At 43.9% G+C, this 18,751-nt stretch overlaps 1 protein-coding gene across 1 annotated transcript in view; it reads right to left on the reverse strand.

Moving 5' to 3' along the window:
- Nucleotides 1-5,031: 5,031 nt before the first annotated feature.
- Nucleotides 5,032-18,751, reverse strand: part of LOC128896117 (uncharacterized) — a 98,053-nt gene continuing 84,333 nt past the window's right edge. Inside the window, exons 2-4 of the mRNA XM_054159323.1 lie at nucleotides 14,821-15,043; nucleotides 12,661-12,873; nucleotides 5,032-11,342 (exon numbers count right to left, since the gene is read on the reverse strand). Of these exons, the coding sequence (XP_054015298.1) occupies nucleotides 10,441-11,342; nucleotides 12,661-12,873; nucleotides 14,821-15,043 (1,338 nt within the window). The 3' untranslated portion in view covers nucleotides 5,032-10,440. The remainder of the gene's footprint in view (nucleotides 11,343-12,660; nucleotides 12,874-14,820; nucleotides 15,044-18,751) is intronic.

The raw sequence follows: 18,751 nt of genomic DNA on the forward strand, positions 1-18,751 counted from the left end.
CACACACACACACACACACACACACACACACACACACACACACACACTCTCTCTCTCTCTCTCACGGCGCTCCTCTCCGGCAGGACTCCGACTCTCTCGCCAGTTTCCGCCCCTCTGCTCGATGCTGCCTCCACCGAAACCCAAGCAACGCTTCAACCTCCTCGAAACTTCCCCTACGACCGACAGCCTGCTGCCCGTTCGTCTCCTTTTCCTTCGACTCCTCCGGGTCTGGTTTTGGTCGACCAGATACGAACACGACCGCTCCCCCGCCGCCCCTTCCCTCCGCCGCGCCGCGTTTCCCAGTTATCGCTCTGTTGCGCGAATTTTGTTTCGTCTTTCGACAGGGAAATTGCTCCTTGGTCGCTCTCGTTCGCGAAGTTAATTAACTCTCGAGTCTATCGACGAGCGATCGATCGTGTCGTCCGGTGAATCCGAGGTGGCAACTTTTTTCGAGCATTGTTTTCGATTCGAACTTTCAACTGATCGGAACTCCGATATTAGCCGATCAGGATTCAAGGAGCCCGTAAGTATTCGTGCCCTCTGTTGAAGAAATTCGTCTGGTTTAATATGTTCACGCCGGCGTGTACCACGCGTGGCTCACGCTTGATTCCTTCATCGGGCGGCGTGTACCACCGGTGGCTCGCGCTTGCACGTTTATCGGATATCGTGTACCGCCGCGCCGCCCCATGGCGACAAACACAAACAGCAGCGCCGCCGTTACTGCCAGAAATAAATATTATTTGAACTATTGGATGCTACATAATCAAACATTTATAGCGTTATATATTTTTGTAACTTCGTCAAAATTCATGAATTTCATTTGAATTATTTTTCTTTGATGCTCAACTTCCTGACTTACTCTTCTTTAGTTCTTCAGTGAAAAACACTGTCACCCATATATGGGTGATCATGGCGATCAACGTGTTAAACGATAGGCGTCGCGTTTCCAAATCAATTATTCCGTTATAAATACGTACACAAATAAGCTTCACACATTGTAAGAGTAAGAAAGAGTATTTGTAAAGAGAATATCGCGAAGCCGGCCGCACGGAAATATTCTCTTAAATCTGCGATGGCTGACTCGACACGTGGACTAGATACTCTAATACGATAGAAACAGGTAAGAAACAGTGTAGAAGTAAAATAGAAATAGGATAGCGAATATTAAGAGATAAACTTAAATGATCGTTTCTCGTATTTTAACTAAGATTCTAGTCGTGTAATACGTTAACCGTTTGTAAATCTATCATTTTCAAACCTAATCTGCAAAAATTAATAAAATCTCTCGTATTTTAGAGCAACACCTGACACTTTCGTCCTGGACAAAAATCTTACTATAGATTTAAAATAACAAATTCATTAGGAAGCTCGAAACATTCGTTTAAATCAGACGAATTTCTTCGATAAATACAGAGGGTACGAAAAATCAAATTCCATTCGTTTGTCCAACCACAATTTTCATTTGTCCATCCTTCAGAAAGAAGTTTCACCGCAAATAAGCCATTTGAAGTCAGCGCACCTATATAGACCTTTTTGTAGGGTTTTCTTAACAAATGTGTCCCTCCACATTTTGTCCACTAATGTTTTTCGTTTGTCCAATCGATATTTTCGTTTGTCCACCCCTCAGAAAAAAGATACCCTTCAATTAAGGAGAAGTTGCAGCGATACGCTCGGTTGCGGGTCATCTGTCCTCGTTTTGTCAATTTTGTAGCTAATTATTTATGTTTGCGCAGAACCGCTAACGTTATTTGTTACTTGTTTGTTTCTTAAATTAATATTATTGACATGTTACATAAAAACGGGGAAAGAGAAATAATTAAAATACAAATAGAATGTTGCAATAGCCATTGCACAAACAATTTCTGCATTTTAACTATTAATTTGCATCCAACGGTATATATCACATACATATTCACCTTAATAATTATTAAATTGACGAACATGATACGCAAGTGTAACTAGCGATACTATATTGTCCTAATCTATGCGTAACCTTTTCCTAAGGGTTACACAAGCGAAAACTTTAATTGAAAAAACAAATAACGTTAGTGGTACCGCGCAGACAGAAATAATTAGCTACAAAATTGATAAAACGAAGACAAATGACCCGCAACCGAGCGTATCGCTGGCAACTAGTCCTTAATTAAAGTGTATCTTTTTTCCGGAGGGTGGACAAACGAAAAACATTAGTGGACAAAATGTGGAGGGACACATTTGTTAAGAAAACCCTAAAAGAAGGTCTATATAGGTGCGCTGACTTCAAATGGCTTGTTTGTGGTGAAACATTTTTCTGAAGGGTGGACAAACGAAAATTGTGGTTGGACAAACGTGGACAAACGAATGGAATTTGATTTTGATCAAAATTTGCATTTGGGGGTGCGAACTTCACTAAGCTTACGAACACTTCTCGGAACGACTGTAGATGTTCCCGAAACAGAGTTCTTCGAAAGCTATGGGGGGAAAAACCGAGCGACCTCTTGGTGTCAGCTTGAAGGGGCCAGTGGACAGCGATCGAACGAGTTTCCTTCGGTATCCTCCAGATATGGGAACATCGCGTAACCCTCCGAGGAAGAGATATACGGTTTTTTTGCTTCCAGGCTCTCCTGGCCCCCATTATTCTCCGTCTGTCGTCCCTCTCCCTCTTGTCTCCGCTTGTCCACGTTTTTTTATATTTATTCTTTTTTTTTTTACCCGCGCTCCTCGCGCGCAATTGTAACGCGCATCCCCGGTGGGTGGCAAATCAGAGGATCTCGCGCCGGAGGTCAACCCTTCTCTCCCCTGCGTATCGTTTAGGAATCATCCCTCCTGGTACCGTAGTACTATTCCATTGATTCTCGACGCCTTTCCCGACTTCTTCCGCGGCATTAAAGCGATAAACGCTGCAGGACGACACGTTCGAGATCCGCGCAGCTAGCGTAGGGGTGACTTCGAGAGGCCACGAGCGACAGGGACGGGGGACGAGGGCAAAGAAGCTCAGAATGGGTTAGTTAAGGGGGTCGCGTGTGTACGTTGCGTGGGATTCCTTAATTCTCTTTTACGAGCGTGCTCGAATTGCGGGCGCAGATTTCTGGGGTCGTCGTTACCCGTCCCGGAATCGTCTGCCTCGTGGCGACGCGAGGTGAAAAAAAAAAAAATAAAAAAACCAAAGAGGAAAAAAGCCGAGCCCCGCGGGCGGGACAGAGGGGACGGGGGCGAGATTAATTTTCAGCAACAATCGTAAAATGTGGGAGATCAAAGGAACGCGCTGCCTCCGAGGTCTCTTAACCCCTCTGCCCCGATGTTATCGTCCCTTAAGGGGGCATTCTGGTCTACCACTTTGAGAGAGTCGATTTCTGTTTTCTATTTTTTTTTTTTTTTTGTCGTAGGTTTTCTCGGGGCACCGTGGGTTATAGCGGTGACCAGTGGTTCTTGGTTCCGATGGATGGATTCGAAGCGAGATTTTTCGCTTTTTCGAGCACCCGGAGAATTTCATAGGGTATCGCCTCGGAAAGAGGCGAGCGAAGCGAAGGAGATATCAAGTTCCAAGCCGGAGCTTGAATGTCAGCGTGTTTCAAAGTTTCGGAGGAACGTTTTAACACGTTGGCTGCCGAGTTAAAACTCGAGAGAATTGTTACGAAGTTAAAATTATGCCTCGAGACTATCGAAAATTAGATAACATTCGTCGTAGCATAGAACTTTTTCACGTCGCGAATTTCACGAATCCTATCCATAATTATTTTCGTCGTTGCTTCATATACGGAATTAATTTTTTGTCTTTTAATCGTCCTTAATCCTTTGCACTCGAGGCCTCTTTTTCTGGTATCTACTAGCAACTCGAAATGTTTCTTAGCATTCCATTGCCACGAATTTCTAAGCTATCTACATTTGAGAATAGCTTGACAATCGTTTTATTGACATTTCGAGCTCCGAAGAAATTAAACCTAAAGGAAACATTAGGCATTTAGGTATAGATTTGCTGCGCGAAAGCTAACGGTGACTGAGAGTCGCCTCTCGAGTGCAAAGCGTTACAAGCTTTCGAGAAATTCAGTAAATAAAGGGTTAAGCGACATGCGATCCGGTAACAAACAGACGAAGCGGTGGAAAACGTTGCCACCTGATTTTTCGCACGAGAGACGGACGCTCTTCTCGTCTCGTGGTCGCGATATCGCGAATGGGCGTGACGAGCGTTATTGATTCGCGATTGAGAATTCCGAGCGAGAGGAACCAGGCAGGAAACGCAAGGTTATCGATTAGCCCGTTTCGTACGATGGAATCGAAAAAAAAAGAAGAAGAGAAAAAATTTGATAGGGGGACGAAAGATGAGCGAGGAAGAGGAGATCGCAGAGGAAGAGGACGACGAAGGGATTGTCGACGATGATCGCGGAAGACGCCATTCATTCCGAGCCCCGATCTGACCGCAGGCGACCCGAGAACCTCGGCGAAATATTGCTCGTTTTCTCGCGAGACTTGTTTGTCGAAAAAAATCCCTCCGCCCTCTGAAAAATGCCGGAACGACGTGAGGCGCATTCCTAAAATACCGAAGGAATCGAAAAGCCGGGGTTCCGGTTGAAACGACCGCAGAGACGTTAAATATACCGCTGTATCTTTGAACTTTGAGGGAGAAAGGGCAAGTTATATCGAGAGCGTAATTAGCCCCGAATCCTATTTTCAAAACTGTCGTTAAAGATTCGAGCGAAGCTCTAGAAGTGACAGGTACCTCGATTCAAAAATGAAAATCTACCTTGGGATCCTTGAATCAGGCGTCGCGGATAATCGGAATTAGACTCCCGCGGACGCAGACTGGACCACCGCGCTCTCGATGTATTATTCAGATCGCGCACCGATTAATAATGCAACGGAAGTCGAATTACCGAAGAGAATCACGCGTTCGGATTTGTACGTATATAATCGAATTAATTGTACACCCTTTGAAAATAACCGAGACCAATCGCGGGTATGTTTCGCTCCGAATAAAATTTTCTAGTTGGTCTAGACCAGTTTACGAACTTGAGATCGAAGTGGCGGACGGAAAAGTTAAAGAATTTTGTAATAAAAAAAAAATAAAAAGGAAAAAAAAATGAAAAAGATCGCGAATGCTCGATGGATCGCAAGAGAACAACCGACGCCGATTAAAGCGTACACGTGGTTCGACGCGCGTCCGAACGAATCGCACTCGATATTCTCCTCGAGTTCGTCGATTTTCTTTCGCTTGCGGCGCATATTTCGCGTGCCTAACGACAGTTTGAAAGGACTCCGTGCGACGCTCGTCCCGAAGTCGTGCGGAATTTCAAATCGGCCGGGGACGCGTACCTCGGAGTATTCGGGAAAACCTCGGAAAATTCGGGAAAACTGCGTACAATTCGGGAGCAATATACTGAAAACTCGTGGGACGAACAGAGTTACGAGAAGAACCGGAAAATTCAAGAAAGTTCGGCGAATCGGAAAATTTGCGAAGAATCAAGAAAAACGAACGCGAAGAAACGGGAGAACTTACGATGAATCGATATTTAGAGAAAACCCTAGAAAATTAAGAGAGAATTAAAAATTCTGTGGAAATGACGAAGAACCCTGAAAATTCGTGTTCCTTCTGGTTCAACGATCGCGCGCGGCCGAGAATTCCATTCTCTCCTGGCTACTTATATTCTTATTATTCCGTCTGCTTCTTTTTTTTTTATCATTTTATCAATTTTTTGTTTGTTTGTTTCGTTAATGGTCCAAGAACATTGCTTATCATTTTCTAGGCAAACGAACGAACGAGGGACGCGGTCCACGGGAACGACAAAGCCCGGAGTTTCTCGACGAGGTCGTTCAATTACGACTCCGCTCGTCCTACGAAGATCCGAAAGAGCGACACGACGGTCTTCGTGGGCGACGCGAGGGAAGAAACCGACCGGAAGTCGAGCGGCGCGGCCGACGAAGAAAACGTGAACGCTTCGAGGCGGCAGGAAGAGAGGAGAAACGACGAATGAAACCTGGGATCTCGCGAGATCGATTCTAGAATCGTCCAAGAGGATCGACGTTGCAAGTTCGAAGCCGTCGGCCATGGTTAACGAACGACCTTGCATCGATACAGACAACCTTGCATTGATACAACCTTCCATCGATACTATCTTTACTTTTTCCTTCTCTTTTTTAGATTAACGCTTGAATTTTCTCGTCACTGCTCGTTCTCGATTCGATTGGAGAATGTTTTCTCACGTGTTCTGATCTACTTGCCGTTCGAACGGAAATACGGATGGCGTGACAGCTCCTTTAGAACTGAAAATGGCGACGCGTCGGTTTCCTCGTGGCCGTCTCGAGTTTCGTCGGCGTGGGCCACGCGCTTCTTTGTTCTCGCGAGTTTGTTTCCCAACGAGGGAAGGGCCCGATCTGTCCCTCTTCGATTGAATCACATTTGCGTAAGACGAAGGAGTATAGGTCCTTGGTCCTGTAGAATATTAAGCGTAGTTGATCGATTGCGATTATATTGAACTTCGATTACAGCGAAGACTGGATAACTGCAGGAAAATCGGGACCCGCAACTATAATACTCGGTCGGAGTTTCTATTCTGTGTATACATTTGCCACCGTTGAACGTGAAAAAGATAAAGAAAGATGTCCAAGGGGAAAAAGTAGTCGACAGAAGCCAGCAGAAACGTATCAATCGGTTAGAATCAAATTACACTGCTCGCTCGCTAAGGGGAACCGCCCACCAGTGGTGGAGATAGTCATTTTGCATATTTATCCAGTCTTTACTGTATTTATATCTTGAAAATGACCAAGTATCTACGCCTAATATTTTATACATACGGGACCTACGCTCCATCGTCCTGCGAAAGGATGTCGAAGGGATACAGATGGGTTTGCCCCTTGCGGGTGTCGTTGATCATGGTTTTCCTTCGATCGACGACGCTACTCCGTCCAAACGCACACATGCTCTCTCTCTCTCTCTCTCTCTCTCTCTCTCTCTCTCTCTCTCTCTCGTTGTTATCGACGCACGCAGCAGTATCGTGCGTTTCGAGCGCAAAGATTGCACGTAAAAGCAATCGCGGACATCGGGGGATCTCCCTTTGCTAATACTCTCGTGACGCACACGCACATATTTCATACACGAACGTGCATCCGAAAGTCCGTGTACCGTTCGTCCCGCTTTCATTCCCGTCGCCCCTCCGCTCGATTTCGTTACAATATTTATGTATATATTTATATATTTATAATGTTTATATGGTTTCTCCGTCGACTCACTCTTTTCGCTCAGAGATGGACAGAACTCTGTTTCGGATACTAAAAATAAAAAACAGCTTACCAAGAATCGTTCAACAATCGTTCGGCTGTCGTTCATAATTCGAAGGTTTTTATATAGCATCCGAGCATCGTCCCGTGGCTAATTCAGATTGCAATTTTTGCGGAACAAATGAGGAATGGAAAGCTGTTTAAACCTCTGTCAGTTATTCGTGGTTTATCCAGACGAGAATCTCAGCCCATCTCTGCTGAGTCGTTCGCGTCGTCTTTCGCGTGCGCACTGTCTCTTTCTCGCGTCTCTCTCGTTCATCTTATAAATGTAAATTAGTAACAATTATGTATTGGACAATGTTTAACAACGTAATTAACGCACACCTCCAATGTGTGTGCGTACCCTCCACCCGTGTGTACGCGTGTATGTGTGTGTGTCAAGTGTGTACGTTTTGTGGGTTTGTGCGTGCGTGCACGTGTTGCGTGTATGTACGTGTATACCTGTGTAGGACACGCCCTGCATCTCGTGCTTGATTTCCTGCAATTACGATGACAACAACGACGACGACGATTCTCTACTTCTCTCTTTTTACCATCTGCCTACCCCTACCCGCCCCACCCCCCTTCTTCCCGCTGCAGTAACCCGTGGCTTCGCTTGCTATCCCGCGACTCTCTCTGGTTCTCCCACGTTCTTTTTTTTTTTTTTTATGAAACACGGAAAAAGATCACTATGACGTCGCGCGTGACGTTCCATTACCAACGAATCGTACATAGAACTATTATCCGTACTGATACTTTCGATATCTAACATTTTCATGGGTCTATGCAAGCAGGATGGCAAAGATCATTTTTTTAGAAATAAAAATACCTAGTCGGACGTATCTGGAGTTGAGTGATTATACGATACAATATAAAAATGGGAGTAGGAATACTCGACGAGAGAAAAGACGATTCACGCTGCCACTGGGTTCGTGGGTACTTCGCCAGTTTCCGGTTTCCGAGGTAAGACCACATCGGTTTTCCCGATTGCAAATACGTCTCTAAATTGCCCCAGAGCCAGCTTCGATTCGCGCTTTTTCCCGTATTTCTTCTCCTTCTTTTTTCTTTTCTTTTCCTTTTTTTTAACCTGACTTTTGTTCCCCGGCGTCGAGAACCTCGCCAGCTCGAGCGCTTTCATACGTTTTTCGCTCTATAAGCTACTTCCCCCTCCATTGTCATTTTTCACTCGAACCGTTTCACCTCTCTGTGACTCCGTTTTGTTTCGCAGGCAGCCTGATTCTCGAACGTCGACGTAATCTTTTCCCAATCCCCCGTTAAAAAGAAAAGAAAAGCATTGGACTCGCGTTGGAGCAACTGGTTTCGTTTTGGCACCGCTGATTTAACCACCGGTGACGTATGAACGCACGAGTTCGAGACCGACTGTGTAACTACGGGGCCCGCCGGTTCGCGAAAACGAAAATGGCGACGCGTTCTAACTTCTCGTTTCCGATTCGAAGCCACGCGAACTATGGAGAAGAAGAGGTGCCACCTGGAAGAAAGAACTTCTTTTTTTGTTTACAGTATCGCTATTTTGGCAATATTTCTTTGAAATGATTCCCTTTTCTTGTCTATAAAAAAATCCGTCAGCTTGCTACGGTTTTTCTTGTTTCTACTCGATTGCGTTTCCCCCGTACGTTTCCGCGCTCGTCCCTCTCGCTCTTCTTTTAGTCATTCGCTCCGACATGCTCTCCCATCCACGTTCTCTCGCACGCTCCTCTTTTACTTCGTATCGTTACGTCTCTATATTAATATAATAGTTATTTATTTATTGTAAGGTCTAAACGAACACATATTATACCTCGATAACGTCGTGTTTATTTATCCTCGTGCCGTTTCCGCAAAACTTCTTGCCCCCTTTCGCCCCACACCGTTATTTGTTTCCCGTCCTCGTTTTCCCGCTAGTCTCACGACCAAAAGACTATTTACCTATGTCTTGTATGCGTGTTTGTGCTTTCGTGTGAAGCTTTTTGCGCGTTTAGTGTGTCTTCCTCTGTCTGTCTGCCTCTGTTTGTGTGTTTGTGTGTGTGTGTGTGTGTGTTACTTTTTTCTGAACAATGTCGTTTTCGTCAATCGTTAATTACTCATACTTGCATGCTTGCCCCTTGCGTGTGCCATTTTGTCTCATCCGGTCGCGTTCTCGCCCGCCATTTTGTGTTCTTCGCATTCGCACATCCCATTCGCTCCCGTGTTAGCACATTCGCACAGGATTCGCGTCCACCGATCCCTCTCCTCTTCGTCGACAATTTCAATATACCGATTTCAACGTGCCGTACTCTTCAATTCACCAGTTTCGTATCGTTTATGTATGCGTGTGTGTACTTATGTGACGTATCTTTGAATGTATAATAATAGTTGTATTGTAATCATTCTATCGTTTACGTTAACATTACTTTTATCGGTTTTTTTTTCCTCTTCATCGTTACTCCATTATTTAACCGTTATTATTTACTTCATTATTCAATTATTATTATTCGTTAGCTATTTATTTTATTCAATTATCATCATCATTATCTTCGTCATCACCCATCATCATCGTCATCATTTATCTTCGTCTTCGTATCGTCATCAACATCATCATCTTTATCATCGGTATAATCAGCATCAATATATCTCTGCGTTTTTTAGTATCGTCGTTCCCCCAAAATGGTGATCATCATCGTCGGTTTATCGTTTACCATTATAATCGTGATCATCGTTAATTATTTTAATTTTATCAATTATTATTGTATTATTGTTATCATTATTATTCGCGACAGACGTGTTTTTTTTTTTTTGCGTGTGTATGTCACGGTTCCATCGTTTCCGTTTGTCCTCGACGTTTCCCTAAATTCCAAGGGGAACTGAACCCGGGTGTGCGTCTTCGGCGCGTCTTCTCGTCGTTCGATGTCCAAGTTCATCGTCCCCTGGCGAGTCTTCCTCCCCTCCCCCATCCCGTTGTTCGAACCCCGATCTCCCTCGAAGCGCAATCGAAATTTCTTCCTCTCGCATCCAAGCCTCGTCTCTCTTCACCGTTTCCGAATCGGTTCCCCGTCGTGCCCCGATCCTTCGCCCTCGACGCGTAAGAGGCACGCGCGTTCGTTGCTCCCGCGACCCTTTCACGAGGGCCCGGAATCCTGTGTAAGGTACACCGCGAGTCCTTCTCGACTGGAGCTCCGGCTACCGATAGAAAAAATCTGCGTCTCGCGCATCTGCGCTCCCCGAGGCCGTCCCCTATGGCGGATCCTTCCTCAACGACGACGCCAAGCATCGCCGTCTCGCCGCGGAACGCCAAACATCGCCGTCTGGCCCCTCGTCGCCTCTTTCGCTTCCTCGCAGAGACGCGCGACGACGATCCCCTGTTTGATCCTCTTCGACGAACCGTGGACCGACGATCGATCGTCCCCGCAGCCTCCACCGTCGGCACAACCACCACCAGCACCACCACCACCACCACCAACGACACTTCACCCCGAGATCACGCGTCCAGCGACCGATCAGCGTCGACGTGCAACCGCGGCACTCGTCGCAAGGTCTTCGAGCGCGATTCGCGCCTCCGTCGCCGCGACTCGCCGTCGAAAGACGACACGAGACCCCATCGAGAGAGTGACGACGACGCTTACGACGCGACATCGGGGCTGCTCGTGATTTCCGTCGTCGCCACCTCCACCACCACCAGCACCAGCACCACCAGCCCCTGCAACGACGTTCGACCATCACCCACTTTTCGAGCATCCACTTCGCACAGTGACGCGCCCCGACGTGACAACAACCCCTGCGACGACGCAACGATGCGACGAGACCCAAGGCGCGGCCCGTTCCTCGAGACTGACGGTCCACCAGGGCGGCGATCAACCCGTGGAAGACCCACGTGATCCAGAGAACGGGGACCTTTCGAACGGTGGCGAGGAAGCTGGCCAACAACGAGCACAGCCAGAGCAGCCGGAGGAGGATCGAGGGCGATGGTCGATTGGACGACGAGACCATGGGCATCGAGCCTACCCCGCCGCTGCCGCACAACGAGGTCCCCTGTTGTTGCTGCAGCGTGTTGGAGGGGGACAGTGGCGACATCGACGAGTCCTCTTCTTCGCCGTCTTCGCCGCTGGTTGTGGACGTTGACTGTGGGTACTGCATACCTGCTTGAGGCAAGAAAACAGGGATCCGTTAGTGGATCTAATTGGAAAGCGATCTTAGGACTGATAAATATCACTCTGGTCATTTTAAAAAATTCATCTTTTTTCCTTGATGTACTCTATACTAGTACTGGATTGTCCAGAAAGTTCGGGGTAAGGTTTAACCCTTTATTTACTGAATTTCTCAAAAGATTTGAAAATCATCCATTTTGGTTTTATATCATCTCATAGAGTTGTCTCTAACAAGCTTCCAAAAAAAAGAGCTTGTCCATCCAACGATTAAAAACGAACTTCGCAGAAGTGGACTTGAAAGTTGAACTTGAAAGTTGAACTTGAAAGTCGCAATAGGTTTTAAGGAGTTTAACTTATACGTCCCGCCAGTAAATAAAGAATTAAAAAAAATTTAAGGGCACATTTGAATTTTTTTACTGAATTTGAATTATTTACTGAATTGTATAGGTATCATTTTGTCTCACAACCTTTCCACCTTTTAAGGGATGTACACGTGTTATTTCTTTTCAACCATTCCGAGATATTCAGACCTGTACCACCTACCAAAAATCTGCACGGATTTTACGGACAACCTAATAAATATACATTCGAAGATACAGGCCCTGGCCATGGAGAAAATTCTCAACGAATACAAAGCGAATGTTTGTCTACTGTAATTTTTAATAATTCTTCCTTGTTTAACCGTTTGCGCTCGAGTGGCGCCTCTAGGACGGCATATGTAATTTAAAAGTGATTATTTCGAACGTACCATTTCAATTTTACTTATATCAGAATACAGTTAATTATTAATTGAAATAATAACACATTGAGTCATGAGTGTTCGCAGATGTTTCTTTTCGAAGTAGAGTTTTTGCTTTTACAGAAATTTGTTATCAAAATGGACCGGATTTGATTTTATAAAAAAATTCCTCTAGCGGAAAGAGTCGAAGTAGCGTAACACTAACTAGTTGGCTGCCGAATCAAATCTCGTGGAAATTTCTACCAAGTTAAAATTTTATCTACAGACTGTCGAAGATTAGATATGTTAACATCTATCATAGTGTTTAATTTCTTAACCCCTTTAGCTCACGACTCCTGTCAAAAATGTAATTATCGTCTCCCTTTGGAATTAATTTATTTAGTTCCTCGGTGAAAAGTCCCGCCAGTCATTTATGAGTGCAGCGATCAACGCGTCGACTGCTAGACGCAATTTTTGCCTTGGCGAATTAATTTCCGCGAGGTGGAGGAGATGGAAGAGGGCCCCCTTATTGTTATTCTCGCGAGGCGATCGTTAGCATCGTCCGTCTTCGCGAGAGGATGGGAAACATACCTGTGGAAGCTGGTTGAATAGGATTAATCTCGCAGTGGGGCGCCGTCGGTGGATCGTGGCTTCTCCCGCGCTTCCTAGGCTCCCGATCCGTGCAATTCCAGCAGATGCCCGATCCTGGTTTCTCCTCGGAGCACACATGGAAACAGCACTCGCCCTCCTCGCTGCTATGCAACGCCCTCGAGGCTTGCCCTCCGGTCTCGGGGATGTTTGGATCTGAAATTAATTCGATTTCCAAACGACCTCGTCTCTGACGTTACGAAGAATCGCTTCGTTCTCTGGCCGAGAGGCGATCCGTCTACGTTCAGGTTCGCACAAGGGTCGAGGACGATGGAAAAGAGACTTGGCGTTAATTTTTAGCAACCCGAACAAGTTAAACGAAGACGGATTTCTATTTCGTGTTTACATTTGGCTCGAACGTAGAAAAGAACGGAGAGTGAAGTAGAAAGGGGTCCGAGGAAATAAAGCAGTCGGTAGAAGTATATCGAGTCGTTTAGGATCATATTCCACTGCTCGCTCGCCTAGTCGTCTTGTCCAGCCCAGTCTTTATACAGATTTTACTGCACCGTGTTTCGTCTTGGTCTCGTGAATAATATCTAGCACACCCTGTCTCGCGATCGATTGTTCGAACGATCTGACGAAACTGTAATTGTGTGCAATATAAACTATCAAGTAATCGGAGACTGTTCGAACGAGTAATGGCGTCACGTTTAAAGGCCGCGAACACAGCGTAGATTGAGGAAGATTAAGGAAGATTTAAGTCTACTCGAGAACGCATCAACCTCTGCCACCTCCATCATTCCCAGGGTCGCTACCCTTCGAAACTTAATACGTATTTTCAACTATACATACACGTAGAATAGCACGACAAACGCGGCGAAATCAGAGGGGTACGCGTGCGCCCGAAAGCGTATCCTTTTTGTTTATAAGAATAATTGTAAGTGGCGAGAGCCAAAAAGGCACCGGAGTGAAAGTTCTATGTATCCATCGATTTATACCAATTACATTTCTTCGTGTTTTATGAAAGAACTACTTGAATATTTAAGGCAGCGATATTAAAAGATTCTAAACAGTAATCTAATCATCTGGTCCTACCACTATCGTGTGCATTTTTTCTCGGGATTTTATCGAACTTGTTCGGGTACCACCTTAGAGCCAAACAGACTAGGTATCGACTCTAGAAGGTGTCTGTCGTTCCGATGCGGGAAAATCCTTGGTCCTTCCGCTGCAAAGGGGGCCACTCGCCAGAACGACGACCCGTCCGCATAAATTTTATCCAGAGTCCGGAAACTGTCTAATATCTGTCAGGAAAGCAGGATTCTCGACGTATGCGGTCGATATTTTGTGTCGTGCGTCGCTCCGTCAGGAATCGCAGAGATTTATTCGAATAACGAATGGGGACCGAAATCAACGCGTAGCGACGTTATTTGGGATAATTTACGCGTTAGTTCACCGTGAAATATAATTTCGAATACAAAATTTCGAATTAATTTCAAATTTACCAAGATTTGTTCGCCAGGGAGTCTTGTTGCTTCTTTCTTTCTTTCTTTCTTTTTTATAGGCGTTTGTCTCTTTTCCATTTTCCACGGAGTTAAGGCAAATATAGGGGAAAAGAAGGTCAGAAACACAAAAGTTGTTATTTTTTAAGCATTCCACTTACTCGTGGCAACACAATTTCCCCCGACTCGGATCTGACTTTCCTTTACCCCCGGAACAAGCGGAATACTTGTTTGCGATGGATCTAGAGGGTGCCAAAGAATATTTTTACCCTCCGTTAATGGCGCCTAATACAAAGCTCGCTATGCAATTCGCATAATCTTAATGTTAACGATAATTCGCAATGACGCGTGTTTATTTTAGTCGAGCCAAGCTTCGTACATTCGTGATATTAATAACATCGTGTGAAGGGTCAGTAAATGTAAATAAAAATGTAATCAAATAAAATTTAATTAACGTTGTAATTTTTAGTGTATGGGTTAATGAAAGAAACTGATATTCTACGAACACGTTCTTTACGAATCTTGGTTCGACTAGAATAAATACGCCATGTTTGACCTTGAAGCGCAGAGCTTAGAGAAAGAACCTGGAACAATTCTTTATCTCGATGGATCGTAAAGACGGTTTTAAAGGGTATAGAAGCGAATGAAGATTCAGGTGATTCACCTCTGCAAAGAAAGGTGGGTTCGCCAGCGTATTGGGTGGGGTACGCGGGGGCACGGTCACCCGGAAGCAAGTAAGGACAACGTTGCTCCACGGATTGGCAGAAGGACCGACAGGGCCTAAGCCTGCTTCCGACCCAGCTGTTCTCCAAGGTATCCAAGTCCTGCGGTCCCCCGTGAGCAAAGTAAGGCACCAGGGAGCTGCACACCCATTTTCTATACGCCTCCTGCAACACAACAAATTTCCCGATTCGTTAGAATTCAGACAAACAGATTTCGGTTTCTTTTATTTTTGTCATGAATTAACAATCGACGGATTCTTTCTTTCTGTACACACATACTTGAAATTGTTATTAAATTTTTACTTGATATTCAAAGAAACGGCACAAAACTATTCAAGCAGATATATAGCTGGTGCTAGAATGTTAGTGATACAATGTCAGTTTTTTTTTTTTTTTTTAACTGACGCTAAATTCATCGAAGAAATTACGAAGATTTCAAATTAATTCTCGAAGTTTTAACGTAATCTTAGTACCAGTCCATGCATTAAATATCTACTACATTTCTTTGTACGGCAGTTTCTTTCTTTTCTGCTTGAAAAAATTGGTATCGTTTGTTTAACTACAAGTAAAATCGTAGTAAAAATCTCAAGTATGTGTAATTTAATGAACCAGAAAGCAAAATCTCGAAAGAAGAGGAAATGACTGGCCGTCACGTGGTACGACCCCCTTAAAGGGAGTGTCAGAGTTATTTCCAGAAAAAAATTCAACGAAACCCCGACTCGTGGGGTGCACAGAGACCATTCTTTTCCTTGTAAATGCGCTTTACGCGAGTATTGACGGTTCGCTCGCATAAATGAATAAATAAATAAATATCACGGTCGCGGCGTTCTCGTCTTTACCTCGTTTTCGGGTGTCTATTTGGAGTGATCGTGTCGGGACGGGCAATAAGGCGGGTCAGTGGCTGACCTACATATCCTTTAAATGTTACCCTTATCCGAGCGTCCTCTAAGACCGCGTTATAATTACGCTCTGGTTGCAGGAGGAACCTTTTATCCACCGGGGCAAGTTATCCTCGACCACTTTTCTCTCTGTGTTTCGTTCCCTTCCAACCACCTTCCCCCCCCCCCCCCTCCCTCACTCTCTCGCTCTCTGACCGTTCCTTCGGCGCGCTTTATTAAATTTTCCGTGTACAGAGACGAAAGGAACACGGAGAACCAAGAAAATGACGCGGTCGCGCGTATTACGTTTCCCGGCGTCGCGTTTCGCCGCGGAAGGATTCATCCTGAATGTTCGAGGATTCAGTAATGACGATGTTAAGAAATTTTCTACTTTGGGAGAAAAAGAAACGTGTTACGAGTGAGAAGGAACTTTCGGTTTTTAGAGAAATCGATTTTGAGAACTCTTGTGGCACTGGTCGAGTACACGTCTGACCATTGCTGGGCATTTCTACTTGATCTTCCTGAGCGGTCATCGTTCGAGGATCTGGCAAGGACGATGTTAAGAAATTTTCTGCTTTGGGAGAGAAAGAAACGTGTTACGAGCGAGAAGGAACTTTCGGTTTTTGGAGAAATCGATTTTGAGAACTCTTGTGGCACTGATCGAGTACACGTCTGACCAGTCCTGTGTATTTCTACTTGATCCATTAACTCTGTGTTAAGGGGTCATTCTACTTTATTGGCCAAGAAAAACATGTTCTTTCGCCAATTTTTTTTGAAATGATATTACAAAACGATTTATTTTAAACTTTATGAGTATGTTCATTGTGCTTTTATAATTATATTAGAATTTTTTCAAGAAGAAATTTTGAATGTTACATTGAACTATCTTTAATTAAACAATAATTTATTTCAAAAACACAGCTCCTCTGCGAACGCGATATTAGACGATCGTGAAATCTGAAACACATAGAATCAACAATTTTTCAAACTTTTTTTAATCTGCATAAATTTTTATCTCGTATATACTAGGATATTTTTGATCTATTCATTAGTTTCTTTGTTATTAACAAATAATCAACAATATTTTCCTTCAAAGGATCGCTATTTTGTCATTTTTCGTTTGTTTGGTAATATCCTAACATATACCAGATAAAAACTTATGCAGATTAAGAAACTGTTGATTTCATGTGTATCAAATTTCAGGATCGTCTAATTTCACGTACGCAGGGAAGCAGTGTTTTTAAAATAGATTGTTGTTTAATTAAAGATAATTCGATGTAATATTCAAAATTTCTTCTCGAAAAAATTCTAATATAATTATAAAAGCATAAAATTTAAAATAAATAGTTTCGTAATATCGTTTCGAAAAAAATTATGGAAGAAGTAGAATGACCTCTTAACGATATGGTGTTACCACTTCTAGCTGGTTTTATAAAAAACAAATAGAGCTTCAAGTTCGTAAAACGAAGAAACATACGCCCCTTGTCATACATTACTACCAGGATATTACCATAAATTTATGGCAAATGGGCATATAGGTAAATCTATGCAGAACGTGGACCGAAATTAAAATATCAACAACGACGTACATCTTATAACGTTCAAAAGATAAAATACACATTTCGTGTGCGTTTTCGATTCATTTTCTACATCTTCAAAAACATATACTTCGCATATACAGTTTGACAACGAATATATTCAACACTTCCCACTCTGTATGCATCATCCCATTTCGTATAACCAAGCCGAAAGTGTCTCTTACAGAGGATGTGCCGTCCCACGACCGCAAACATCTTCAGCCATGAATTTCGGTACATCCACAGGTTTCCCTCGACGTCAGCTTATTCCTCGCGAGGGGGCGATACTCGCGCGGATAAGCAAAGCACGAATAATCTGACGGGAATAAATCGCAAGACGGCTGTACTCGGCTCGATTCGGCATCGAAGCTGGCCAGCACATCCTCGCGGAATCGCTCTCATCCCAAATCTCGAGTGCAGCGTCGAGCGAGCCAGCGCCAGAGAGCTTCGCGAGGATTACATCAGCGTTTCTCGAGCCACTCAGCCCTTCGAGTCGGTAAATGCCTTTAGCTGACACGCGAAGTTCCCAGCTAAACGTCCATCGTCGTAATCGAATCGCGAAACGAGACTCCGAACGCGTGGCTGTCACGATTATTTCGAAACGATCGACTGCAAATATTTTTTCGGGACCTTCGGAGTCTCGTTCAAATAATACAGAATTCTTTTTAATAAATTCTGTACGGTAATATTCGTACCTTCTATGTTCATCGAACAAAGTTTGTTTAAATTAATGATAGATGTTACAAAATAAATGTTTCGATATAAATATGTACAAGTGTGAAGTTTATTCGTATACATACTTATAATGAAACATTTATTTGAAAATTTATTTGAAAATCTTGTTAATATCTTATTTCTTTTCTTATTAATTTTATTTCAAATTGGTTGCCGCACGAATACTTACACTGGGTCTATATTCAAGACATTTGTCTAAATTAAACGGTAAGCTTAACATTTCCAAACAAATGTTTCATTATGAATATGTACACGAATAAACTCTTCGCGCGTGTATATATTTACAGCGAAAAATTGCTATAGAAACATCAAACCTATCATTTAATTTGGAGTAATTTTGCCTCTTGTTTCTTTTCTTGTTAATTTTATTTTAAATTGGTTGCTGCGCGAATACTTCCTACACCGAGTGTATATTCAATAAATTTATTTCAATTGCAAGCTTAACACTTCCAAATAAATGTTTCGTTATGGATATGTACATGAATAAACTTCGCGCGTTAAACCTATTATTTAATTCAGAGAAATTTCATCGATAGAGGGTACGAATACTTATGGGGCAGGACTATATCACCCAAACATCCTTAAATACGATAAGCGTTGGAGTCTCATGAAAAATAAGGGGCACCAGGATTCGGGGCACCAGGATTCGGGGCACCAGGATTCGGGGCACCAGGATTCGGGGC

Source organism: Hylaeus anthracinus, unplaced genomic scaffold (assembly GCF_026225885.1).
Source record: "Hylaeus anthracinus isolate JK02 unplaced genomic scaffold, UHH_iyHylAnth1.0_haploid 5, whole genome shotgun sequence".
In the NCBI taxonomy this organism is placed as follows: Eukaryota; Metazoa; Arthropoda; class Insecta; order Hymenoptera; family Colletidae; genus Hylaeus; species Hylaeus anthracinus.